This window comes from Psammomys obesus, unplaced genomic scaffold, assembly GCF_907164565.1.
Source record: "Psammomys obesus unplaced genomic scaffold, mPsaObe1.curated_primary_1811, whole genome shotgun sequence".
In the NCBI taxonomy this organism is placed as follows: Eukaryota; Metazoa; Chordata; class Mammalia; order Rodentia; family Muridae; genus Psammomys; species Psammomys obesus.
Window position 1 is genome coordinate 7,118,685 of NW_026590062.1, and position 23,272 is coordinate 7,141,956.

Here is a 23,272-nt window from a genome sequence, read left to right on the forward strand (position 1 = left end):
GCACAAAAAAATGACACACGAATGACGACAACGGTCAAAACTATTAAGGAATTTGATGAATTAAACCACTAGCTTAAAGACATCCACTAGCTTAAAGACATGGACGGACGGATGTTGTAATTCTTGGATTAGATGTTGTATTAGATGGACAGATGTCTGTCCAATGATGGGTATTACTTGGCCATAAAAAGGGAGTGATGTTTTACTACACGCTACCACATGGGTGTACCCTGAAAACATTAGACTAAGTAGAAATAAGTCATAAGGGATCACATGTCACCCATTTACACAAATGTCCACAGGTAAATGCATACCAAAGGAAAGTCAGTTGGTGGTTGCTCAGAAATGGAGACCTTGGGGGAGATGGCAGTGACTACTTATGATACAGGGCATCTGTCTTGGGTACTGTCCTGAAACTGTGCAGTTAGTTGGTAGGTCACATGGCATGTGAACTCTACCTCAAGGAAGGGGTTCTGAAAATGAACTTGCAGTGGGAAGATGGCTTTTGCTTGGCAGACAAGAATAAGGACCTGAGTTTGGGCCCCCAAGACCCAGGTAAAGCTGGACACAGCAGCACATGTCTATAATCCAGTGGTCCTGTGATGAGATATGAGGTCTCCACCTGATATCTCCAGAAGCTCCTGGACCAGCCAGTCTGCATGCATAGCCAACATGGAGGCAGCAAGGACTGACAGACAATGCTGTCCTCTGATCTCCACACTGTGCTATAGTATGCACTCACTCACCCACATACACCCACATATGGATGTGTACGTGTGTGCGCGCACACACACACTAAACTAAATCTGGGAATGGTGAGAATGTTGGTCCAAGGAGTGTACCTTAGCAATCCAACAGCTGCCATCAGCACTGACTATGGCCCTGGCTCTCCCAGGTGGAGAGTTGAGCATGTTCTACTCCAGAACCTGGGTGTCACTGGCAAGAGACAAGCAGTCCAAGAGGCACACAGGGAGGGGTCTTACTAGACACAGCCCTTGCCAGTACCTACAAGCTTCCTCCACTCACTGACAAGAACACGGAGGTTCTGGTTTCAGTGTGCTGCCCTCAGTCTGACCACCAGCAAACCCACAGATAAAATACAAAAGCCCTCTGCACCTAGAGCTGCAGAGGGCAGTCAAGCTGATGGGCTGCTGCGAAGCTCCCTGGGGAAGTGGCTGCACCAGGAGGCTTCCCAATGTCCCCAGTGTTTTCTTACGGGCCTGCCCTGAACAGGGGTTCCCACGACAGAGCTGAAGGGTGGGGCAGGAGGCTTTAGGCACTTTTCTGGAACTGAATGAGGTTTTTAAGCCCTTAAAAAGCCTTTGTTTACTCAGGAGAAGAGAGCAGAATAATGATTTAGGGTTGGGGACAGTGGTCTATTAACTACTCCTAGCTATTGGGCATGGCTGCCCTAGCAGAGGCTAGCCTACATAAGTAAGAAAACTTACCCATACTGGCTTAAAAATGCTTTCAGTTCTTCCATAGTAACTACATGCCTGGACAAGGGAAGGCTAGAGGAGTCTGGACTCTTAGGGGAGGCAGCTCTTAGCTTTTCCTCCAAGGGCTAACTGTAAGCCATCACTGGAGATGCAAGCCTAGGCCAGGATGCTGGGTTTACTGTTTGGGTTTATTCTAAAGGGTGGGGGCAGCCAGGGCTCTAACACCGAAGAGCTCTGTCCCTGCCTGTCATCTGTGCTGTGCTGAGAACCTGGGACCTCCCTGCTTTAAAAAACTCAATTCCACTACATTCTTAAAAAAAAAAAGGGGGGGGGGATTTCTTAAAAATCCATTTTGGGTATCACACAGACAAGAGGGCCTTCTGAACTGGGTACGTGGTTCCTCATCTAGTCATGGTGTGTGATGAGGTGGGTACACTCCAGAAGAAAAGGGCAGCTTTATTGAGAACAGGTACGTGTCCTGGAGGACAGCTTGAGAGGCAGCTGACAGTGGCTGTGCCATCCTAGAGCTGTCTGGGCTAAGGTCTTCAGATACAGGGCTCCCCAAAGGCTCCTGGCATCTGCTCCACTCAGAAAGAGTGGAGACACTCAGCTCACAGGGAGTGATCTGTTTCCCTAGTCACACACTGAGGCTACTTTCCAAGCCTAGGTGGTGGTGGCAGTTGTTGGGGTGTGTGTGTATGCATGTACATGTGTGGAATGTGTGCACCTGTGAAAAGGCCATGTGGAAGTCACAGAGGTCAGCATCCCTATGATCAGTTATCCTTTACCTTATCTTTTGAGAAAGGTTTCTCATGGACGCAGAGCTCTCTGACCTGCTGGCCACCGCTCTCTGAGGCCAGTCCTGCCTGTGCCCCTTGCCCTAGGGCTACAGATGAGTGTGACCATGCCTTTTTCAGTTGTCATTGTTTGGTTTTAGACAGGGTCTGTAGCCTTTGCCAGCCTAGCCCTCACAATTTAGATCAGGCTGGCTCTGAACTCACAAAAATCTGCCTGCCTCGGCCTCCCAAGTGCTGAGATTAAAGGTGTGAACCACCATGCTCAGCCTGCCTGTTTTTTTTTTTGTTGTTGTTGTTGTTTTTCCTAATATGTATTCTGGGATCCAAATTCAGGTCATGTTTGCCCAGTAGTCATTTACTGACCAAGCTGTCTCTCCAGCCCCCAAGCCTTGGCACACTGAACTCAGAGCTCCATTTACAAGCCCCACATTTTGAGTCACTGAGAAGCCCCTGTGAGATGGACTGACTGCCTTCTCCCCACAAAGCTTGCTCAGGCTCTCTTTGCTCTAGGTGGGGTGGGGCTAGTGGGTGAGGCTCAGGGGTTGGAAACACTATGTGATTCAATAGTGATTTCTGTAAGCTGCTACTCTTCTGGGACAGAGCTCTGGGATTTGGCACAAAGAAACACCCGCCTCAGAGCTGATACTCACAGCCGGGCAGCCCGGCACCTGCAGCCCCGGGCTGGGCCCAGAGGAGGGGTGCCAGCAGCCTTGGCACCCCATCCAGTCTACCTCTCTCTGGGGCACTGGATCAGACATAGCAGGTAACTAGCCAAAAAACAGAAAAAAAGCAAAGGAAAAGACAAGACAAGAGGAAAAACTAAAATTTGGATGGGAAGGGTCTTTTCAAACACTTTAATCCTACAGTGTGGAACGCTGGCACTGGCCCCTGTACCAGGAAAACTGACTCCCTCAGCCAACGTGTTAAAGAGAAGGCCGCTAATCAGCTAAATAGAAAGTGGAATCTGTTCCCATCAAGTCTCTTTCCTGTCAGCAGAGGGACACACAGAGCTCTGAAATACACTCTTGGCATCACTTGGCAGACATCCCTATTGTGCTGAACACGGCCTGTCCCTTAGGTTATTGTTTTTAATATTGGAAAGCGAGCTTTTCGGTGCCAAACTAATTCTGCAGCAGGGGGACAAAAGATATTCCAAGTGGTCTCACTAGACCGTCCACCAACTGCCTTAAAGGAGAATTGTCCTGTGCTGCTTCAGAGGCGAAGCACAGGCATAGCAGGTCAAACTATACCTAATATAAGACTGTTCCAAGTCCAGGGGCTGGGTGCGGGGCTGGGGACAAAGCTGAAGAGTGGGGCACTCTCAGCCCCTTCAGCTATCATCTTGACCTACCTTCTGTCCATGTTGCCGCTGACCATTAGGTTGGGAGGGCTGTCTCGGAGGTTGACACAAGTGAAGTCTCCAAGCGCGTTGCCTACCTTCGAGAGGCAGCGTTCTGCTTCCAGGCTATACACCAGGATCTGAGTGGGAAGAAAGCACAGACTGTCAGTCCTAGGCATCAGGGGATGTCATACAGTTTGCACTGTGCCAACCTTGAGTGAGCATTTCATTCTGTCCCCAGAGGACGCTCTGCTACTCAGTGGCTTAGGCACTTCTAGGCCACTGAGAGTAGAGGGATATTGGCTACTCAAGTGACAAAAGACCAAGAGGGGGAAAACCAGAGTTCCTTCACCAAAGTATAAGCAAAAGCAGGAGAGCAGAGACGAATGATGAGCAGCAGGTCAGGCAGCCTGTTCTCTCCAAGGCTAAACTGAACCTCTTTTCTCTGTTTTGTGTTTAAGGAATGAAAGCTACAGGTTACAGGGGTTAGGTGTGCTGGGGTTAGCTGAAGAGCTTACAGCAACTGAGGGAAGCGGCACTGTAAACATACACCACCATGGTGCCACCACTGAGCTCCAGTCCAACAGCACCTCTCTCCCCGCTCTCCACTCCGGGTTTGGAAACTTTGTTCTGGGTGTGAAGGCCAGAGGGCAGATGCCTGCAGGCTATATACTCTCATTGAGGGTGTGTGTGCCTCTTCTTCAGCACAGGGGAATAAAGGATGGATCACCTTTATTCTCCTGGGGTCATCTTTTGTTGTTGCTGTTTTGGTATTTGTTGTTTGTGTTTTTGAGACGAAGTTTCTCTGTGTAGCCCTAGCTGTCTACTTGTTCTGTAGACCAGGCTAGCCTTGAACTTGGTGATCCACCTGCCACTGCCTCCTGAGCACTGGGATTGAAGGTGTATGTGTAGTCAGCTTTTAAATAAAAGCTATTACTAGCTCAACTGGGTGTCATTTGGTAAACAGTACATAATCCTGGTCCAAATTCACAGTGCAAAGGCCTTCCCACTACACTTCCACTGACTTCCGCTGAACGTGTGCGTGGTGAGTACTCTGGGTTTGCAGAGTGACTCTGGCATTTCCATAGAGACCATGAGAACTCTTCTGATTAACCCAGACACTTAACACTTATGAGTGGTGATTCTTATGTCAGTCCTGAGAAACACCTAACAAATTAAATCATCTCCACAGTGAGAACCATCAATCTCATGGTGGCATACATTTCTAACATGTGAATCTTCAAGAATCCACGGGAGTCTAACACCATGGTCAGGGGAATTAACTACTGCCAAAAGACAGTGGCAGAATCTACAACGCCTTCTCAATGCCTAATGTACAAGCCAAGATGCAACAAAACACAAAAGTTCCTTACAGAAAGTTAGATCTGCTTGCTCACTCACTTGCTCATTCATTGACTCATTCATTCATTCAATCATTCATCATAAAAGCAGGGTCTCACTGTATAGCCCTGGCTGGCTTCCAACTCAGAGTGTATCCATCTGCCTTTGCCTCCATGAGTGCTGGGATTAAAGGTGTGTGCTATGGCCTGACAGAAAGTTTTCAACAATTAAACAAACAAACAAACAAACAAACCAAAAAACAAACGAAAACAAGCCCTAAAATGGTGCTGTTTTCAATACAGACATGATCAAATCCATCTTCAGCAGCTGAGTGGACATTATCACAGGTGGTTTCTGGGAGGAGGAAAGCTGAAAGCCAGCAACCTGATGGTGTGTTCTGAAAATGTTCCCAGCATGAAGCAGCAGTTCTGAGGTAAGACACTCCAGGCGCAGGTCCTGTTCTGTACATGCACAGAAATGCCACGGCACCCACTGGACAAGTACAGTTACTGTGTAGCAATTTAAGAAGATTTATTAAAAATTTAAAAGTAACCATTTTGGACCTAATTATCATCACAGAGATTTCAATATTTTGGAGTGACCTTTTTGTTTTTACAGTACATCAGTGTGGAAGGAAGGTAGGCCTTCAGCAGCAGACAGGTAAAGCGCAAGAACTGAGGCTCACAGAAGCCAGCAGCAGCCTCCACTTTTTTCTATTTCCTTTTTGACAAGTGGATGAATCATCTCTGAGTGATACAGGGAGATAATCCCCGCCAAAAAGACTCTGCAAGTTCATCATAAAGACATCTAAGTCAGCAGTCAAGTATTTCTAAAATGTTCAATAATTCAACGGATCAGAACCATCCAAAGAGAACCTTTACCATTGCGTTTAGTTAAAGACCACAGAGATTGGAAAACACATTACCATCTCCAAGGCAGGTCTTCCACGATACAAGTCCCTTAACGACCTTTACCATGGCTCCCTCCCTCCCACACTCTCTCTCTTTTAATAAGGTTGAGCAAATGGGACTTCATTTTATCTGATTGCCACAGACTAGTGATATCAATTATTCATGCTCACACTCCCTCTTGTTAAGACCATGCATTAGACTAATTTTTCTCTTTATTGCCCTGGTTGGATGAGTCTTAACCCACGACCACTTGAGTTGTTCTCAGAGGCGTTCAGAGATGCTTGAGAGAAGGGGAAACTCCCCTCAGCTGCAGTCTGGGAGCAGATGCTCTGCATTAATGTGGCCATGGAGTCGATAGATTAGCCAAGCATCAAATGCAGGTTCGGCAGTGTTGGCAGCAATCACGGCCCAGGCGTGTGCTGCCATCCACTGTGTCTCTAGGAGTTTTCCTAAAGCTACGCCAGCAGATGCTGTGTCCTGCAGACATCTGCAGGAGATGCACTGTGAGCTCAAGCTCTCACGTCTCCCTTCTGTCTTCCGGGTGAATGTGTGTGACCCTATGTGAATGAAAGCATCCTCTTCATAAGGGACCAGGCAGGAAGGTTTTCTATTTCTGCTAATTTCCTCCGCAGAAAACTTAACTTGTTTCTGATAAAACACAGCTTTAGAATGTCAATTTTCAACTATTCCAACTGCTCTCAAGCCTATATTTAAAAACATATTTTATCCAAATGTAATGCCTCTTATAGTGAGTTCTTACAGTAAATTGTGTAACAGAAGAGTGTGGTGGTCCACTGTGATCCATCTCGAGGATCCAGCCACCCCAAACATTCTGGTAATAGAGGTATAGGTTTTTAGTGTGAAGGTCTGTCTCTCTTGCTTGGTACATGCAAAAGTCCTTTCTGTGAGAGGCTGGTGTTTTCCTGATGCTGATGTCTCCAATACAAGTGGGTCTTTTGAATGTCTGTGCATATATAAGTCCATTCTGGTAAATAAGTTGCTTCGACTTGGTTTTTGATAAAACATTCAGCAGCTGGTGAGAACATTTATGAGTCTTCCTCTGTGTAGCAGGCACTGGAGTGAATGGGTGTGGCAGCCGACACACTGCCAAATCAAAGAGCCGTGTCTGGCCAGCTGCTGCTGTCCCAGCTGTCCCACTCTTCTGCATGTGGGACCTGCCTCTTCTGGGACCACAGAGCCATCGTATTGCTGTGTCCTAGCAGCTGGTGTCTCAAGCAGGAGGGAGCTGTTGTACTGGCCTATGCTGTTGGGAAGGAGATGGCCACAGATCCAATATCTGGAAAGCATCAGAGACTACTCTGGGTTGGGAGGTCTGTACCTTCTACACATGACCAGGTCTGTTTAGGGTGTCGAGAGGTTGTGGCTTTCCAGCCAAATCACAATGGAAGGACTGGAAGATGGCTACCACCGTCACTTACACTGGGGTTAGCTCAAAGCTTGCCACCCTCTCCTCCACTCTGTGAAACCAGTATTCAGCACAGGTTCTTCCTAAACCCAGGACTGACATCACCATCTGTGGACATGAGCCACCATAGACAGAGATGTCTTCAAGGAGCTTGGCACCTTGATGACAGAATTGTGGCTATGTTCTGGCAAACTGACTTTAATTTGACCAAAACTTGAGAATGTTCTCAGAACCCCAGGCTGCCTAACCAATGTGGTCAGTGGTGGAAAAGGCCTCTCCCCATGACATCAGCACTCTTAAGAACCTTTTGAATCAAAGAGAATTTGCTTGTTTCCCTTTAAACAAGGTGCGTACTGAACAGGGATGGAGTAAATTCCAAAGACACGAAGGGAAGTCCTGACCCAAAGTCTTGGAGATTGCAGATATAACTGACCCCTCTTCTCCCTCCTGGCTACCCGGCCTCTCTCATCACTACCACATATACTTTGATCTTTGGGGGAAAAGCCCCAGGCAGAAGCCATTTCTGAACAGAGCGAGCGAGCTGGCCTCATGTTCTCCGTCTGCATCCAGGCAAGTGTGCTCCACTCTCTGTCCCCCCACCCCACCATCGGCACTCAGGGTTCTCCACGATCAACAGAGCAGGGGGTGTTTATTGTCAGCCAGCATGCTGCATCTGGTGTTCCCAAGTGCCACCCTGAACTGTGTCATCTGCTTGCAGTTCTCCAACACTGAGGGTCAAACAGTCCCAAGACTGTCTTGAGCACCAGGTGCAGCTTAGTTACCAAGCACTTACACACAGAGCAGAGTGCTTCCTTGATTCAGGCTTTAAGCTCCCTGGAGCATAAATGCTGCTGCCCTCCGCCTTTCATGCAGTGCTCAGCACAAGCAGCAGACACCAGATGCCATGGTCCTGATGTGGGTTGGCAATGGGCTAGGTGCATGCGTTTGTGTTTGGTGAGAAGTGGTTCAGACTGGGAACCAGGAAACCTAGAATTTACTCCAGTTTGGGCCTTTCCTTCCCTGCTTATCTTCTCTCCACTCCTGGGTGACTTTGCGGCTTGCCCAGGCAGATGCCCCAACGTCCACCCACCCAAGCCTTTGGGCTCTCTTCCTGTCTGACAAAGCGGCATACCAATAAGCCAGCAGAAAGCTTCTCAAAGTGCAACTGAAGTCTGCCACCAGACCCCTCTTTGCACATTCCTCACCTCAAGGGAAGCAGTATGATTCACAGGTGCCCAAAGTGATGAGACCACAAAGGAATGAGAGCCAGGCCAGGGCTTCTCTGGGAACCCCCGAGAATGGCAGCTGGGGACTCAGCATCTGACAGCACAGGGGACATCACAAATGAGAACTCTGCAGAAAGCGGAGCCTGTGGACCCCAGAATGATGGTGGGTGAAGGTGGAACCCTTTCCTGGGGAAGCTCAGCTCAGTTCAGGGGAGCACAATGCTCCCACTCCCTGGAGCCACCCAGATATCTGTGGTGCCTGCAAATCAATTCCAGCTGTGTATCCACTCAAAATAAAGGACAAATTCTACAGAGCCAGTGAGAAGCAGGATGGGCTTTGGAGGCACTGGGAGTTTCAGAACACAGAGTTGGCTGCAGACAGTCTCAGTGTACACAGTCACCTACCATGTGACAGGGCAGGCAGCAAACTGAGCACATTTGAGAAACTGAACTCAGAATTTCTAGAAATCACCATAGATGGATGGGCTAAGCAAAGATCGAGGGTGATCCAGGGAGACAGGTGAGCAGGAAGCTAGATCTGAGCCATTCCTCAGAGTACCATGCAGACATGCAGATGGAAGTGAGTGGGGATCAGCATACTGCTCCAACACACATCTAACCTGAGCTCCACAGAGAGAACAGAGAAGCGTTCAACAGGTACTGCCCCAAGTGTTTGCTACAGCTGAAAGGAAACACAAGAAATCCCCAACAGGATAAACTGAAATAAATCCATACAGAGGTGCTGGAGTGAAACCACAGAAAATTAAAGCCAAGTGATGAGCTTGTGCTGTGGTTCTGTTGTTGTTCTTGAGACAAAGCTTTGCTGGGCTCCTAGGCTGGCTCAGAACTGGAGGACCGGACCTTCCAATAGTGAAGGGAGGGCTGGAGTCCTCAGAGGGACAGCAATTACATCCATAGCCACTGATTTACCAGTGTCAATGGGTGTCAAAAACCAGCAGCATCTTCAAGCGATTGAGCAAACACCTGTCAACCTAGAACCATGGCCATTGGGCCATGCTGGCCTTCAAGAGGGACAGTGAAATGAGGACATTTCGGGTAGAAACATGCTCTGGGCTTCAGTAACAAAGTGAGTAAAGTGAAAAGCATTTCAGAAAACAGTCTGAGAGGTTGGAGGGGGCAGCGACTCAACTAACTGCAGGAAAATAACCAACGCTGATGGCACAGTGAAGTGTCAGCATGGCTGCGGGCACAGCACAGCTGTGGTTATAACAGGACAGACCCTAACCCCTATTCCAAATGCCAGAAGTGAGAGAAATGTCCCATAGCCACCAGATACCAGTCACACGGGGTGAGCACAAGCCTACTTCTCTGGATTACGGAGCAGCGTCAGGTGCTATGCAGGCTGACCATGCACTAGATGAAGTGGATGAAGCATGCAGCTCACACGCTGTCTGACCATGGCCATAAGCGACACTGTCTTAGAAAGACAGGCTTCAAGAGTGTGACCATGAACACACATGCCCGCTGTCCACCCAGCAGTCCAGCTGCCTGGTAGGGCCACTGGTACTCTCATTTTTGTAAATGCAGAAGACAAGGGAAAGGCTATAAATCCTGGTAATAACAAGCGAGGCATTTCACCACAAAGCAAGGTGTGCACACTGCTTCATACACAAAGCTAAGTGAACAGCCCAGGGAATTCACAGATGAGCTCAGATTTAAAAAAAGGATGAGAAAGATGGACAACTGGGGAGGGCAAGGAGGCTGGGGGAAAAAGTAAATCACACACAAAACAGCCAATAAAAAAATAAAAAAGCAGTTAATATACATGAATAATGGATGTCTGATTTAAAAGCAGTTTACTCTGATATGATGTAATTTTTGACAACCAGCCAGAGAGACGATTTTAAGTCCTTGCCAGAGATAAGTCATAGCATGAGGCCTGGCGCAGCCGTGTCTGTGAACATGTGGACAATGACTTTCACCACCATCTCAGAGGTGACTTAACTGTTGGCAAACAGAAACCTGCCTTTCACGTGCCCCCAGCAGCACCCCAGCAAGACGCAGCGCTTGAAGAGATGGCTCCTCAACATGAGCACAGCTCCCTGAAAACAGCCCCCCACAGTTTCCATGACATGCTCTGGCACTGTCCGCGCTCACTCACACAAAGGAAGAAGCTGGCTGCTTTCGTGTTTAAGTTTTAATTGGAGCAACAAGCCCACAAGGCCAAGATATTTCAGGGATGGGACGGTGTTGCCGAGCGTCGCCAGGCACTGGGTAGGCAAGGCCCCACACACTGCCCACCACGTGCCAATGCACCTGCAACCCTGGCCGTTCCAGGACTGGGCTCTTCCCGGGAAGGCAGTGCCAATCACATAGGCTGTGCCAGGCTTGAGGCTTTGTGATATGGGCAGATGTCTACAAAGGACCAGACCGAGGCTAAACCAACACCTACTGTGACCTAAGCCTAGGGAAGCCAGGGTAAGTGCATCCTGTGGAGTCCAGGATTCTCTGGTCCCATGTCTCTCTGCTGATGCATGCTCAGGGTGGTGCAGGTCTCCTTAGAGCAGTGAGCAGATGTAGCTCCCACTGGCTTCAGCTATCTCTTTATGTAACCATCACCACAGGGGAAAAGGTTAAGGCTGTGACCATCATGAGCGTGATGAGGTGACAGAAGTGATCAGGAAACATTTGTGTCCAGCAGAGGTTGGAGTCAACTGTGCAAATGTGCCCAAATACTGACTAACTGTGTGGTGTGCGTCATCACAGAGAGTGTCACAGACAGACACTCTGCATGTGAGATGGGGTCAGCGCATGCACTTTGTGTGGGGAGAAACCAAAGCAGTACACCAGGATGTGAATTCTTTAAGGTGAAAATGCTGTGTTATCTTAAATCGGTGATCAGAGCACTCTGCAGCCTACAGACCGGATGACTTTGTCCAGGAAACTTAGTATTTACCTAATTACCCTTTCTTTTGACCAGCCTGACTTCTGTTTCAACCCCAAATTAGACTGGAGAGGCTCAGAGGGTAGACAAGCAGAAGATCCCTAAACTAGACTGTGGAAATAAATGGCAGCTGCAGGGGGCTGAAATCAGCAGTGAACAGCCACAGCCTTTGGTGTGGGTGCACAGTCCAGTCCACAGACGGGGTGTCCTTACTTGCTATATATACATCCCCTAAGCATGGCGACCTCTGCTCACCGCACTGTATGCAATGCTGTCCCTGGGGACCTGCAGAGCAGTGTGGCACTTGTTCTTCCACAAGCCCTTTTGAATATACTACAGAGTGTATTCAGAATACCAACACCGGCACTGAGCCACCAGGAAACTGAAGGCCATCTGAAATAGCTTGCCCCACACTACACAGGGAACAGTTGGGAAGCAGGCCAGGCACAGCCCAGTCCTTCCCACCCCAGCTACCACACTAGAGTGCCTCTTCCTGATCCTTGCCTAAACTGGCTACTCCCAAAAGCCAGCACAGTTCTGTGTGCAGGACTCCACTGTGTCCATGTTCTTCTGATCCTCACAACGCTAGAAAGAAGGTGGAATCCCTACTTTTCTCACTTTCTACAAGAAAATGGCAATGACAGAGGACACATCTCTTGCCCAGCTAGGGAGTTCTGAAAGTAGGCTTCACTGGGGTCTGGCCATCAATGTCCCCCTCTTTAAACCTCTACCCCAGGGCACCCCAAGGGCAGACTCAGCACGAGTATCAACAGTAGCCCTGGGAATGGCGCACCCGTAGGCTCTTAGCCCTACTTGGCCAGGACACACTCCTCACCAGCTCTGCTCCTGTGGGTGCTGCCCCCAGACGATTCGGGACTCTACCCCCACCTAACCATACTGCTTCCCAGATGCTGAGGAACTCAAGTGTCCCTCGGCTGGAAGCCCTTGCCTCCAGCTTCCTGGTTACTGTCCTCTGGTAAGCTACAGTGCTGGGTGGCAACAGGGTCAAAATGTGAGCTGCAGGTTCATGTGTGCTGAGGTCAGGGGAGGGACTGTGGGACTGAAGCATGTCCTCTTCTGAAAGGACATGAGAAGATGAGATGGGAGCAGGGAAAGGAGGCATCTGCTAGTCCTGGGCGGGGGGGGGGGGGGGGGGGAGCCGCCCAGGGCGGGGGCTGGGGGGGCCGTGGGGGGGGGGGGGGGAGGGGGCGGGGGGCGGGGGGGGGGGGGGGGGAAGACACCTCTGGGCTGCGTAGAGACTCATCTTGTAGGTGCCGGTAGAGAGCTGGAAGCTGGGGTGGGGTCTGATTCCTGAGAGCTTTGAAAGGGCCTCACAGTGCTTGGCATGGGCCACTTTTCTGATAAAACAATTTTCTGAAATAGTTAGTGTATGTGTGTGTAACAAAGATTGCAAAGGCTGCAGGTGTGTATGTGTGCCAAGGAATGCAGGGGTGTGTGTCTGTGTGTGTGCCAGAGAGTGCAGGGGTATTGTAAGGGTAGGAGGTACAGGTATGTATAGATATGCCAAGGAGTGCAAGGGTGCAGGAATGGGAGCGGGGGTACAAGGATCTAGCTCTGGAGGCATTTTCAATGTGCATTTCAAAATCTCCTGTGAACAAGATGTATGAGCTCCCAACCCAAGGAAATAGGGAAGTGGAGACCACAGCTCACTGTAGAAATAGGAGGAGCACAGGGCACTGCCCAAGCCTAGCCACTAACAGAAACCTGAATAAAGCTGGACATGGAGCTAGGTTTAGGAAGAGCAAATTGACCCTCATTAGAGCACTATCCTTGAAGCAGAGGTAAGCAGTGGCTAGCAGCCGGATCATGGTTGGGCACCTTTTATGGATAGCCTTCAGAGGACTTGCGGACTCATTTTAATACTTGGCAAACTTTAATCACTCTGTCTCAAGTGTGAGCTAAGCTAGAATTTTCCTCTGCCTAGCTGCAAGGGAATCCACTGTGCAGTTAATTGCTGAGGGAATGTTGTGAGGAGTAGTTTGTCATCCACTCACTAGAAGTAGTTGTGCAACTCAACATGTTGCTAACCCCCCTCTCTAATCTAAGGCCTTACAGAAGAAGGGGAGGTGTGGGCTATGCTAATAAAGCTTTGTCTCCTAGGTACAGGGTGAAAAGCCCAAGTCTTGGACTTTACATGCTATGTGTTATCTGAATACAGCAAACACTTGAATTAGCTGGAGACTGAGCCTGCTGAGGCCATGTGCTATACTGTGTCCTTGCTCTCCCACTCTCCCTCCTTGCTAAGCCCGTCGGTCTTAATAGTCTGGACTGTGTGGGAGCATGTGTTTTACCCCATAGTTACTGTTTTCACTCCTGGAAGATGGCAAACATTTCCACCAGGCCCCCTCAGATCCTGACTCTCTGAAAAACATGCTGATTTTTAACACTAACAAACCTAGTTGCTGTCTGGGCAATATTTACCCTGAGACTCATCTGGCACAGAGAAATAAAAGCCATCCCAATCTGTGCTGGGAAAATAATCACAATAGTCAACTCCAAGTTCACAGTCTCCCATGTGTGCAGGCTGGTGAACCAGGACAGGAATTCTACATATACTCAGGGAAGCCACTGGAAAAGTTAGATTCTAAATAAAAATCTAATCTTAGTTCAAAAGCCTAATAAGAAAGGGTTAATGGACATCATAGCCAATGTAATGCTTTGTAATTTTTCTCAATGCATTCAGAATACTGATGAAGTAAGTTAAATATCAGAAAACATTACTAATGTCAGTGGCAACCAAAACTATGCAAGGTTTGTACAGACAGAAGCTATCTGAGGTGTGGTGCCAGCCCTGCCAGCAAGGCTGTCCAGTGACTTAGTACCCATAGGTCATCACATGGCCTGTTCTACCAGTCTCAGGAAAAGAAACTAAGCCAGGCTCCCATACCTCCCAGGGATCAGACCACCAGGGTCCAGCCAGCCTGGGCCACCTCAGGCTCCCTTCCACAGGCCTGTTGCCTCTGCATGTACAAGTCCAACTTCACCCCAATGCTAGCGGACACAAGAACACCAGCCATATGCCAAGCATCATCCCAATTTCTCAGGAAAATCAAGGAAAGTAACTTGCTTGAAGTTTATGATTCCAACAGCCCTGCCCACTTCCCTGGTCAAAGCCCCTGTTCTCTTTATAAACTGTCTACCATGTAGTTTCACCCTTCTAGGAGGCGGAGATCCTAAATCATACTTAACTTCCCCGAGAAGTAACAAGAAACACTCAGCGCCAAGTCTTCAGAGGCCTCTGAGGAAAGGGGTGCTTAAAGTCCCAAGCAACCCTGGGCCTCTGTGGGAACGCTTCAAGGGTTTCACTAAAACTTAGGGGAGTTTCCTTCATCTTTCATTACCAATAACACCAGCAAGATCAGTTATTGACATTATTTTAATACTAAGACCTGCACAAAACAATCTTGAATGTTCATTTCTCATCCATTTATGTTTGAGATTTTCAGCACTCTGGAATTCCCAGAGTTCGCCGCGTCTACCTTCACAAGAGAAAACACCCGAATTGCCGGTCACTATCAAAGAGCACAAAAGCTGTCCCTGTGCAACCAGTTCACTGATATGAAAGATATAACAGTGCTGGACGTTCCTCCTTCCAGAAAACTGATCTCTAGGAGTTAGCCATCAATGCCCCAACAAAGCAAATACAAGAAAATCAGAAAGGTTTGAGGAGAATGTGAAAATATTTTATAAACTTTCAATTTTCACTTGTTTGTCCTGCATGTGGAGTATCAAGACTTGACCAATAAAAGAGAAACACAGCTCTCTGATTCTGGCAGGATGTTGCAGAGTGCAGCCCATCTGCAGACACGCTCTGACCTCCGAGGCTCCAGACAGACAGCTCACCTTGTGGCCAGTGCAGGCAACCAATCCCAAGTCTCATCCTGGCTGCACGTGGGAAGCCATCAGCTCAGAGACTTAGGCAATTATTTTCTGGTGTGATGTAAGCTGCTGCAGCCCAAGCCAGCCTCCCTGCCCAGCACATTCCAGCCTGCGATGACTTCATCCCTCGCCCTGATTAGGATGCGCGCCGCGTGCTGCTTAATACAATCTGCCATCAAATGCCAAGTGCTTCAGAACTAAATTGGGAAATATGTCCAGATCCATAGAATGATGCTAAGAGCACTAAGTGGGGCTCCAGCTCCCTTTATGAGGCACGAGGCTCATCGGCAGCATGATGCTCCACCAGTGGCAGCTCTGCCCTAGCTGTCCACCCAGAGAGCCCAATCCAGGCAGCAAAGAGATTAATAAAGGGGGCATGCTGTTATAAATGGTTACAGAAACGAAAGCACTGCTGATGAATTCACAACTATGAGGCAGAAAACAAATTTTGGAAGGCTGCTTGAGCATCAAGGGTTGTGTTAAGAACTTTGCTGACTCTCCACTGCAGTATGAAGTCATGTGGTCAAGAGACTTTTCTTTTGTTTCTTTCTACTGTCACCTACCACTACTCAGTAATGGCTACCTCTAAGACATTTACCACTAAACTCTGAGAACCCAAGAACGAACATCAAGAATTCAGAATTCTTTTCCATTGCAAGTTAAAGACCTCTGAGCAACTCCTCTTGGTGGGAAGCCCTATTCCTGCCCATCATTCCTGCCATTAGCAACAAGCATGGCCCTTAGAGAAAAATACACAGCCTTGGTTACTCAGCACCACTTACGTAACCCAAAGTCACATGTCCATCCCTCACTGCTGAAGAAGAGACAGTTGCCAACTGTTCAATAGAATCATGGACCCTCAAAGGATTATCCAACAAGCAGTGGGGAAGCACACAACAATGTATGATACCACTCTTTGCACCATGACACTGGCCTAAGAGGGCTGCCGGCCCTGCCATATGATGCTAGTAAAGCATTTGCCTTCCAAGTAGACAGATGCAAACATGAACTCAACAGCAAAGTCACGCCAAGCCCCACACTTCTCTCCCAGCTGTACATACAGCCTACAGAGAGGAGGGACATCCAGGAGGCCTGTGGGTGGGATGCCGTCACCCCTCACAAGCATCCTTAGTGCAGGCAGCACTGGCAGTGTCATGAAGGAGCACATTGCTTTACCCAGCAGGTCCTCAACAAGGAGCTCATGCTATACTGGTGCTGCATACTTGCACAGTGGCAGGCTGAATGGGTGAGGCTGTCCATCAGGTACAATGCCAGAAAGTTCGAAACCCCGACAAAACAGCACCAGAGAGCTCTGTGTCCTACAAAATGACCTCACCAGGCTTCACTACGTGCAAAAGCAAGATGCAACACAGTTCTGCCATTTAATGCTTTCTTTTTTCTCCTCTGAGATAGGGTCTCTGTTTGGAGCCTTGACTGGCCTCCACTCCCTATGTAGATCAGGCTAGCATTGAAGGCAGAGATCTGCTTGCCTCTGCCTCCAGAGTGCTGGGACTACAGGCAAGTACCACCACACCTGGCTCCACTCACACTTTAAAAAGGTAGGGATGTGCAAGAAATGGGCAACTCCAACTTGGCTCCAAAACCAAATGATGGGTAGCAGCTTGAGAGGCTCCAGGATGAATCTCCCACCTGTGCTACCCACATCTGTATCTGGATCAGGAGATATCTTCATCTAGTCACAATAAAAGTTTAGGAGCTGGAGCAATGCCTCAGAGGTTCAAAGCACTGGCTGCTCTTGCCAACGACCTAGATTCAGTTCCCAGAGTCCACATGGTGGTTTCACAACTATCTGTAACTCCAGTTCCATGGCTTCAGTGCCCTCTTCCAGCTTCTGTAGGCACTGCATGCTCACAGTGCACAAATATACATACAAGAAAAACACCATACACATAAAAATGTTTAAAAATCTGACTTTTAAAGGAAAAAATATAAATTAGACTTTTTTTTCTATTACTTTAGACAGTCATGATGCTGCTAAATCCTGTATAGCCACCAGCCCGGACCTCCAAATCAAGCCTGGGAACAATGGTCCATGGGAGTCCAGATGTGGAGAATACTAACTCTCGGAGGCCTCCAGCCTGCACCACAGAGGAAAGCCCGGCTTCCAAGCTCAGGCAGATAAGCTCTATCAATGGTTTATTAACAGAGCTCAGTCACTTGTCAGGACCAGTGTGAAGAAATCTGTGTATAATGCCGTTTAACACTCCCATGCCAGAAACACACTGATGTAGTAAGTATCCTCAATGACCACATGACCTGGCTTGCTGAGCGGATGGAGAAAGGATGCTGAAACACTATTACTCAATGCTCACACAGCTGTGCTGCCTATAAAACCCCAGTGTTGTCAGCATATGGCACAAGAACATTGTCCAGTGACCCAGAAATACTACCCTTGGATACTCCTACAGGCTACAGAGAGTTTAAGCTCCTGACTAAATCCATCTCAGCATTTGGACTTGAGTGTGCTTTTAGCGCAGTTGATCAACAGAGGACTGTAGTTAAGCCCCAGCCCTGTATCAGGTACAAACGAAGACGAACCAACTCTCTGTTCTCAGAAAGCCTTCATCTGAGTCCTAGAGATAGAGGCCAGAGGCACAGACACTGGTCCCCCGTGTGCATAGCTCCAGGCAAACCTGCTGCTAGGCGGCTCACAGCAAGCTAATAAATGGTGGCGCAGGGCCTTGCACTGCCAAGCTGAGTGCATGTGGCCAAATCACAGTGCTCACAAGAGTCACTGAACCTCCATTACATAGCTTAACTGACATGGGTTGGCAACTGTGACTGACATGCAGCTGTTGTGAGAATGTAGAAGACACAGTAGAGATGAGGAGATGCTCTCTGAAACTAAAGAACAGCACTGAATGACAGGCTTAGCAATACTCTTGTGGTCAGCACACCTCCATGCCTCACTTTAAAAGAGCAACAAAACTCTAGCAGCGAGTTATTTAGAAGCAACAAAACCAGGAGTGAGTTATTTTCTAGGTAAGGCAGTGCTAAGCATACATTAAAAATATTAATGTCTTATTTAGCCGATTATTACAATCAATCCTTTGCATTGGGTTGGAAGTCTGAGACGCATTAAAAAAAATTCCATTAGTAGAGGAAATCTATCCATCCAGTTAAGTTAAGGAGCAAGGGCCTGCGAGATTACCACAACAGTACAGAGAGGAGCACAGAGCTGGACATGGCTCAGTGGTAGAGCCCACACTTATTAGAAAGTGAATCCCTAAGGACCTAAAAAAGAGAGAGTGAGACAAAGATTTAAAATACCAAGATTTCAAAGAGACTAGTATTACCACCACCACCCAACTTCACTGAGAATACTAACAAACTAGGAAACAAAACTGTGAAGGCAAAACAGAAAATGAGCAGTCACATCCTTCCTTCAGAGCAAGGAAGGACACAGAACACTGTGAGAAACTAGTTCCTCCTCCTGCTCCTTCATTCTCACTGCAGGCTTCACAGTTAGAAGCATGGGTCTGCTGAAGCACAAAGTGCTGCCTTGCAGAGAGAATTTGCTGCCTCTGACCAGTCTCTTCTATATGTAACTAGAAGCCAGGATGCTTCAGTTTTTGAGCACAGCTCAAACGTATGTGGAAAGTGAAACGTAGAATTGCACTGGAGCCTGGAACCCAGTGTGAGCAGCAGGGAAGAGGAAATGCACAAGGGCTAGTGGAGCAGCACTGATGTGAACTAAGTCCACCTCTCTTTCACAGAGCGGAGGGCCCAGCTCAGGGCCAGAGCCCAAGGATCCGAAGTGCTCTCTGACTTCAAGGGGCCCATGCATGTGGTGCAGAGGTACATGTAGATAAATGACTCACACCTAAGATATAAAATATTAATCTAAAAAAATTTCTAAAGAGGGGTTGGGGAAAAGGAAGACTGGGCTCCTTGCCCGAGGTCACACAGGGTCATAGGGACAGGTAGGGCTGGACAGTGTACATGTAGAGCTGGCCTTTCCAATTCACATCACTGCTGTGTAGGAAAGGGAACACCTTTATTAGGAGAAGGAGCCTTTGGCTCAGGTGTTTCTTTCCAGGAAGACCTCAACTGCCAGTGGCATCAAGAGCAGGCAAACCAGAAGGAAATGAAAGCCAAACGAAGTCTCCCCTGATCGCAGTGATAGGACATGTTCTATAAATCAGTGTTAGGACTGAGGAGTTGGCCTGCAATCAGGATGGTAAGAACCTGCATTGATAAACAGTTATCAGCCAAGGGTTAATAAAAAGACTGTCCTCCTGCCCTGTCACACATATCAGCAGGCACTCTCATACACTGCTGGGGACAACAGAAACTATGATAGAAACTTTTCATTTTAGTTCATGTGTTTGTGTGTTTGTATGTACATGTGTGAATGGTGGCAGGGGACACATATGGCACTACACATGTGTGGGGCTTGGAGGATGGTCATCAGGCTTATGTGGCAAGTGTCTTTACCTGCTGAGCTGTCTCACTGGCTCTGCCTTAGAGCTCGGTTCAGCAATGACCACCTGCACTCTGATGCATATCCTAATGACAGGCTACACAAGGATTTCTGCAAGTTGCAGCGTGTGGTTATAGCATTGTCCAAGATAGCCCAAACAGGAAGGGTGGCCTACATATATGTCCACTAGCGAGAGCACTGGCTACATGGCCTATGAGCTCCAAGTACAAGATGGAACTCTAGGGTGGGGAGTAGGGCAGGAGATATAAAATATTGCTGAGTAAAACACTAAGCACAGAATAGGACACACACTATGACCCGACATCTGCAAAGATCTGTCCTTAGTCTACAGACACGTCTATGGATATGTTAGACTCTTCTACGTGGACCCCTGGAAGTCACTAATAATCTCTTATGTGCAGTGGAGGAGAAACTCTCCATCTCATGTTCTGTTTAATTGCTTGGATTTTTCTACCATGCTCATACACTGCCCTAATCCAGCTGAAGACACGAGTGCCAAGAGTGGCACCATGCTGCCAGGGCTGTGGTGGTGCACATGGCTACTCCCAGAATTCAGGACAAGACAGGGCAGGGGGCTACACAGTGAGTTCAAGGCCAGCCTGGGATATGTGAGACCCTGTTTCAAACAGCCAAACCAAACCAAAAGAGAGAGTTTAAATTTTCAGCTGCCTTTGAAAACAATTAAATCCATGCTCTTTCTTGATGATGGACAGGCCACTGTCTCCATACCTTGTTTCCTTCATACACCCATCCCAGACTCTTCACTCCAAAGGCAACCTGGCTGGCTGAGACATCCAGACACGTAGCAGGCTGGCCATAGACATAATGAAGGGTTCTGGCTGAGTCCTCGGCCTTCAGCAGATACACTAGGTCCCCAGCGGTGGCTATTGCCACAGGATACCTTCCAGTGTTCGGAACTATTTCAAGGTAGTCAACCTGTGAAGAAAGGTGTTGTTTAGTCACCACAGTCATCTTGACTTAGTCAAGAAAGGAATTTCCCCTGGACATAGGCCCAGCTCATAGAAACAGCTGGGTATAGAGACTACTTATGGGAGATGAACATGGCTGATGAAAAGATGCCTGTAACAGCAAAAGCAAAATTCAATGCACTCTGAAAAGGGAAGCCACAAAACAAAGTCTACACAAACACTATTTCCACCTGTCACAGCAGGAGGACCTGGAGGCCTGAGGACACAGAGCTGGCGGTGAACAAGAGACATAATCCTCTAAAGAGAGACTGGCAAGGCTCACCAGAGTGCCCATCTTACTGACCTAGGAGGCCCCTCCGTCAGTACTTATAGACACCCGCATGGCAAATACCATACAACCACAGGAAAAAAACCTGAAGACTTCTTTATGATCTAAATGGGATCACTGAGGGATGAATTAGGGCTGGGGGGAGCAAGGGAAGAGGATTCCTAGTGGGCTACCCCCTGAAATTCTGGCAGATGGGCAGAGCCACAAGGCACTTGGCTTAGGCATGGATATGTCTTATAACAATGGCTGTCTTCAAGGGGGAAACAGGCTGTGAGATAAAAAAGGCAATTTCCCACTGTTAATCTTTCTGGGTCTTTTAAATCCTGAACACAGCAATGTTTAGAACTATCCTTGTCTGTTTTGTTGTTTTACAGAAAACTTAAAAAGTAAAATACCCCCAGTTCCAAACGAACAAAAGCGTTTTGACAAATATGTGTAAGTACCACAAACATAGTATCAGATGACCCAAACATCTGTGTTCTTAGTTCTCTCCTGCCTGCCTGTCAGGCAATGACCCCCTGTGCCATGTGACCACCTATGGGTAGAGGCCAGCACAGACAAACCACACTCTTGTCAGTGTTTTCTGACTATACAGGGAAACAGCACACTTTCGGAGTATCTGCTTCTTCCCAGAGTAGTCTATATCACACTGCACCTGCTTAGTAATCTCAGGGAGCGTGAATGCTGAAGGTGAGTCACTGCGGAATCATGAAAAGCCATGGCGTGAAGGACAGCATTGCCCTGACAATATGCCAGAGGTGCTCAAAAGCCTGAGTTCTGCAGGCTGCCCTGGGGAGCTGAGCACAAGCAAGCATCCAGTGTCTCTGCTAATCCTGGGCCCAAACCGTTGCTGCGCAGCCCAACATCTTGGGCTGTGGGTCCATCACAAAGGCCAGCTGCTCCAAGCTAACACTGCAGACCTGGGAACGTTGCCACTGTTATTCAGGAAGCACAGCAAGGGAACAAAGATGATCCGGCTCCATGGACCAGGGGTGCCTGATCCAGGGATACACAGTGCATCCTGTGGCAACTTGGCACCCGGACTGGAAAAGACTGCTGAGAGTTGATGGGTCCCTAAGCAGGACTGCTCACTCCTGTTTCTAAAATACCTCATTTCTTGTTTTCATAAAATACATCTTTTGGTTACCCATTTAACTTCATCTTCCAGCAGAATTTCTAGCAGGCCAAGAGGCTCAGATTGGCAGTGGCTATCTTTCGATGGGAGGTGTAAACAACCTCAAAAGCTTCCAGCCGGCCCCAGGATCGCACCTGATTGCCAAGGCAGGATTTACACTTCATGAGGGGTGCTTGGCTTGCATAACTGTGGCTGGTCCATAGCGCTCTTTAGCCCTTCAGAACAAACGGAAGCCCCGCACCCCATGTGTCTCTCCACAGCCCCAGGATGTGCTGACAGCATCAGATCGTGTGAGAGGAACACTCTGAGAAACAGAGCTGATCCACAGAGGATGCTTAGGGAGGTGAAGCAGTGATACTAGGTGCTTGCTACTCATATCTAAGTTACCACAGGGAAATGGAGAGAGGAGCTGGTTCCAAGTTGCCATCCATCCTTACTCAAGGCTGGTTCTTTCACTCCCCTGGCTAATGCCAAAAGGAAGTATGCTCAAATTAAATCCAAATCCGGCATAGAGAGATTAACACTGCCTTATCACCAAATCACGTGTGTTTGGTGAACAAGACTAGTAACAACTTAACCTGTCAGAGCTCTGTGCAAAGGCCGCTGAGCTCGCTCAGCTTCACACGACATCCTGGAGCTGACATCCATGGACTCCCTCCAAAGCTCTTCTCAGTTTTAGGTAGACAACAGTGTGGGGTGGATGCTTCCTTCCACACACACTGCAATGTTCCACAGCTGCTCACTCAGGGTTAGGCCAGGAATGAAGCTCCAGCTCCCAGGGTGAGGGTGCCACACTGGCAGAAAGAAGGCTGGGATGATGGGTAAGAAAAAAAACTCTGGCCCTGAAGCCAGCTCCATGTTTGCCTGCACTGCTGTGTTCTTTTGTTTTAGAAGCTGGGGGTGGAGAGTAGGCTCAGCAGTTAAGAGCATGAACTGCTTCTTATAATGGCCTGAATCAGATTCCCAGCTCACAACAACTTATAACTTCTGCTCCTGGGGATCCAACACCTCTGACCCTCTTTTGAGCACATACCCAAACGCATAATAAAAAAGAAAGAAAGAAAGAAAGAAAGAAAGAAAGAAAGAAAGAAAGAAAGAAAGAAAGAAAGAAAGAAAGAAAGAAAGAAAGAA

The 23,272-nt window shown here is 48.2% G+C and overlaps 1 protein-coding gene across 1 annotated transcript in view; it reads right to left on the reverse strand.

Annotated features, from left to right (window-relative positions):
• Fbxw8 (F-box and WD repeat domain containing 8) overlaps positions 1-23,272 on the reverse strand; it is a 73,372-nt gene that overhangs the window by 9,245 nt on the left and 40,855 nt on the right. The window contains exons 8-9 of the mRNA XM_055605955.1: positions 20,479-20,685; positions 3,588-3,715 (exon numbers count right to left, since the gene is read on the reverse strand). Of these exons, the coding sequence (XP_055461930.1) occupies positions 3,588-3,715; positions 20,479-20,685 (335 nt within the window). The remainder of the gene's footprint in view (positions 1-3,587; positions 3,716-20,478; positions 20,686-23,272) is intronic.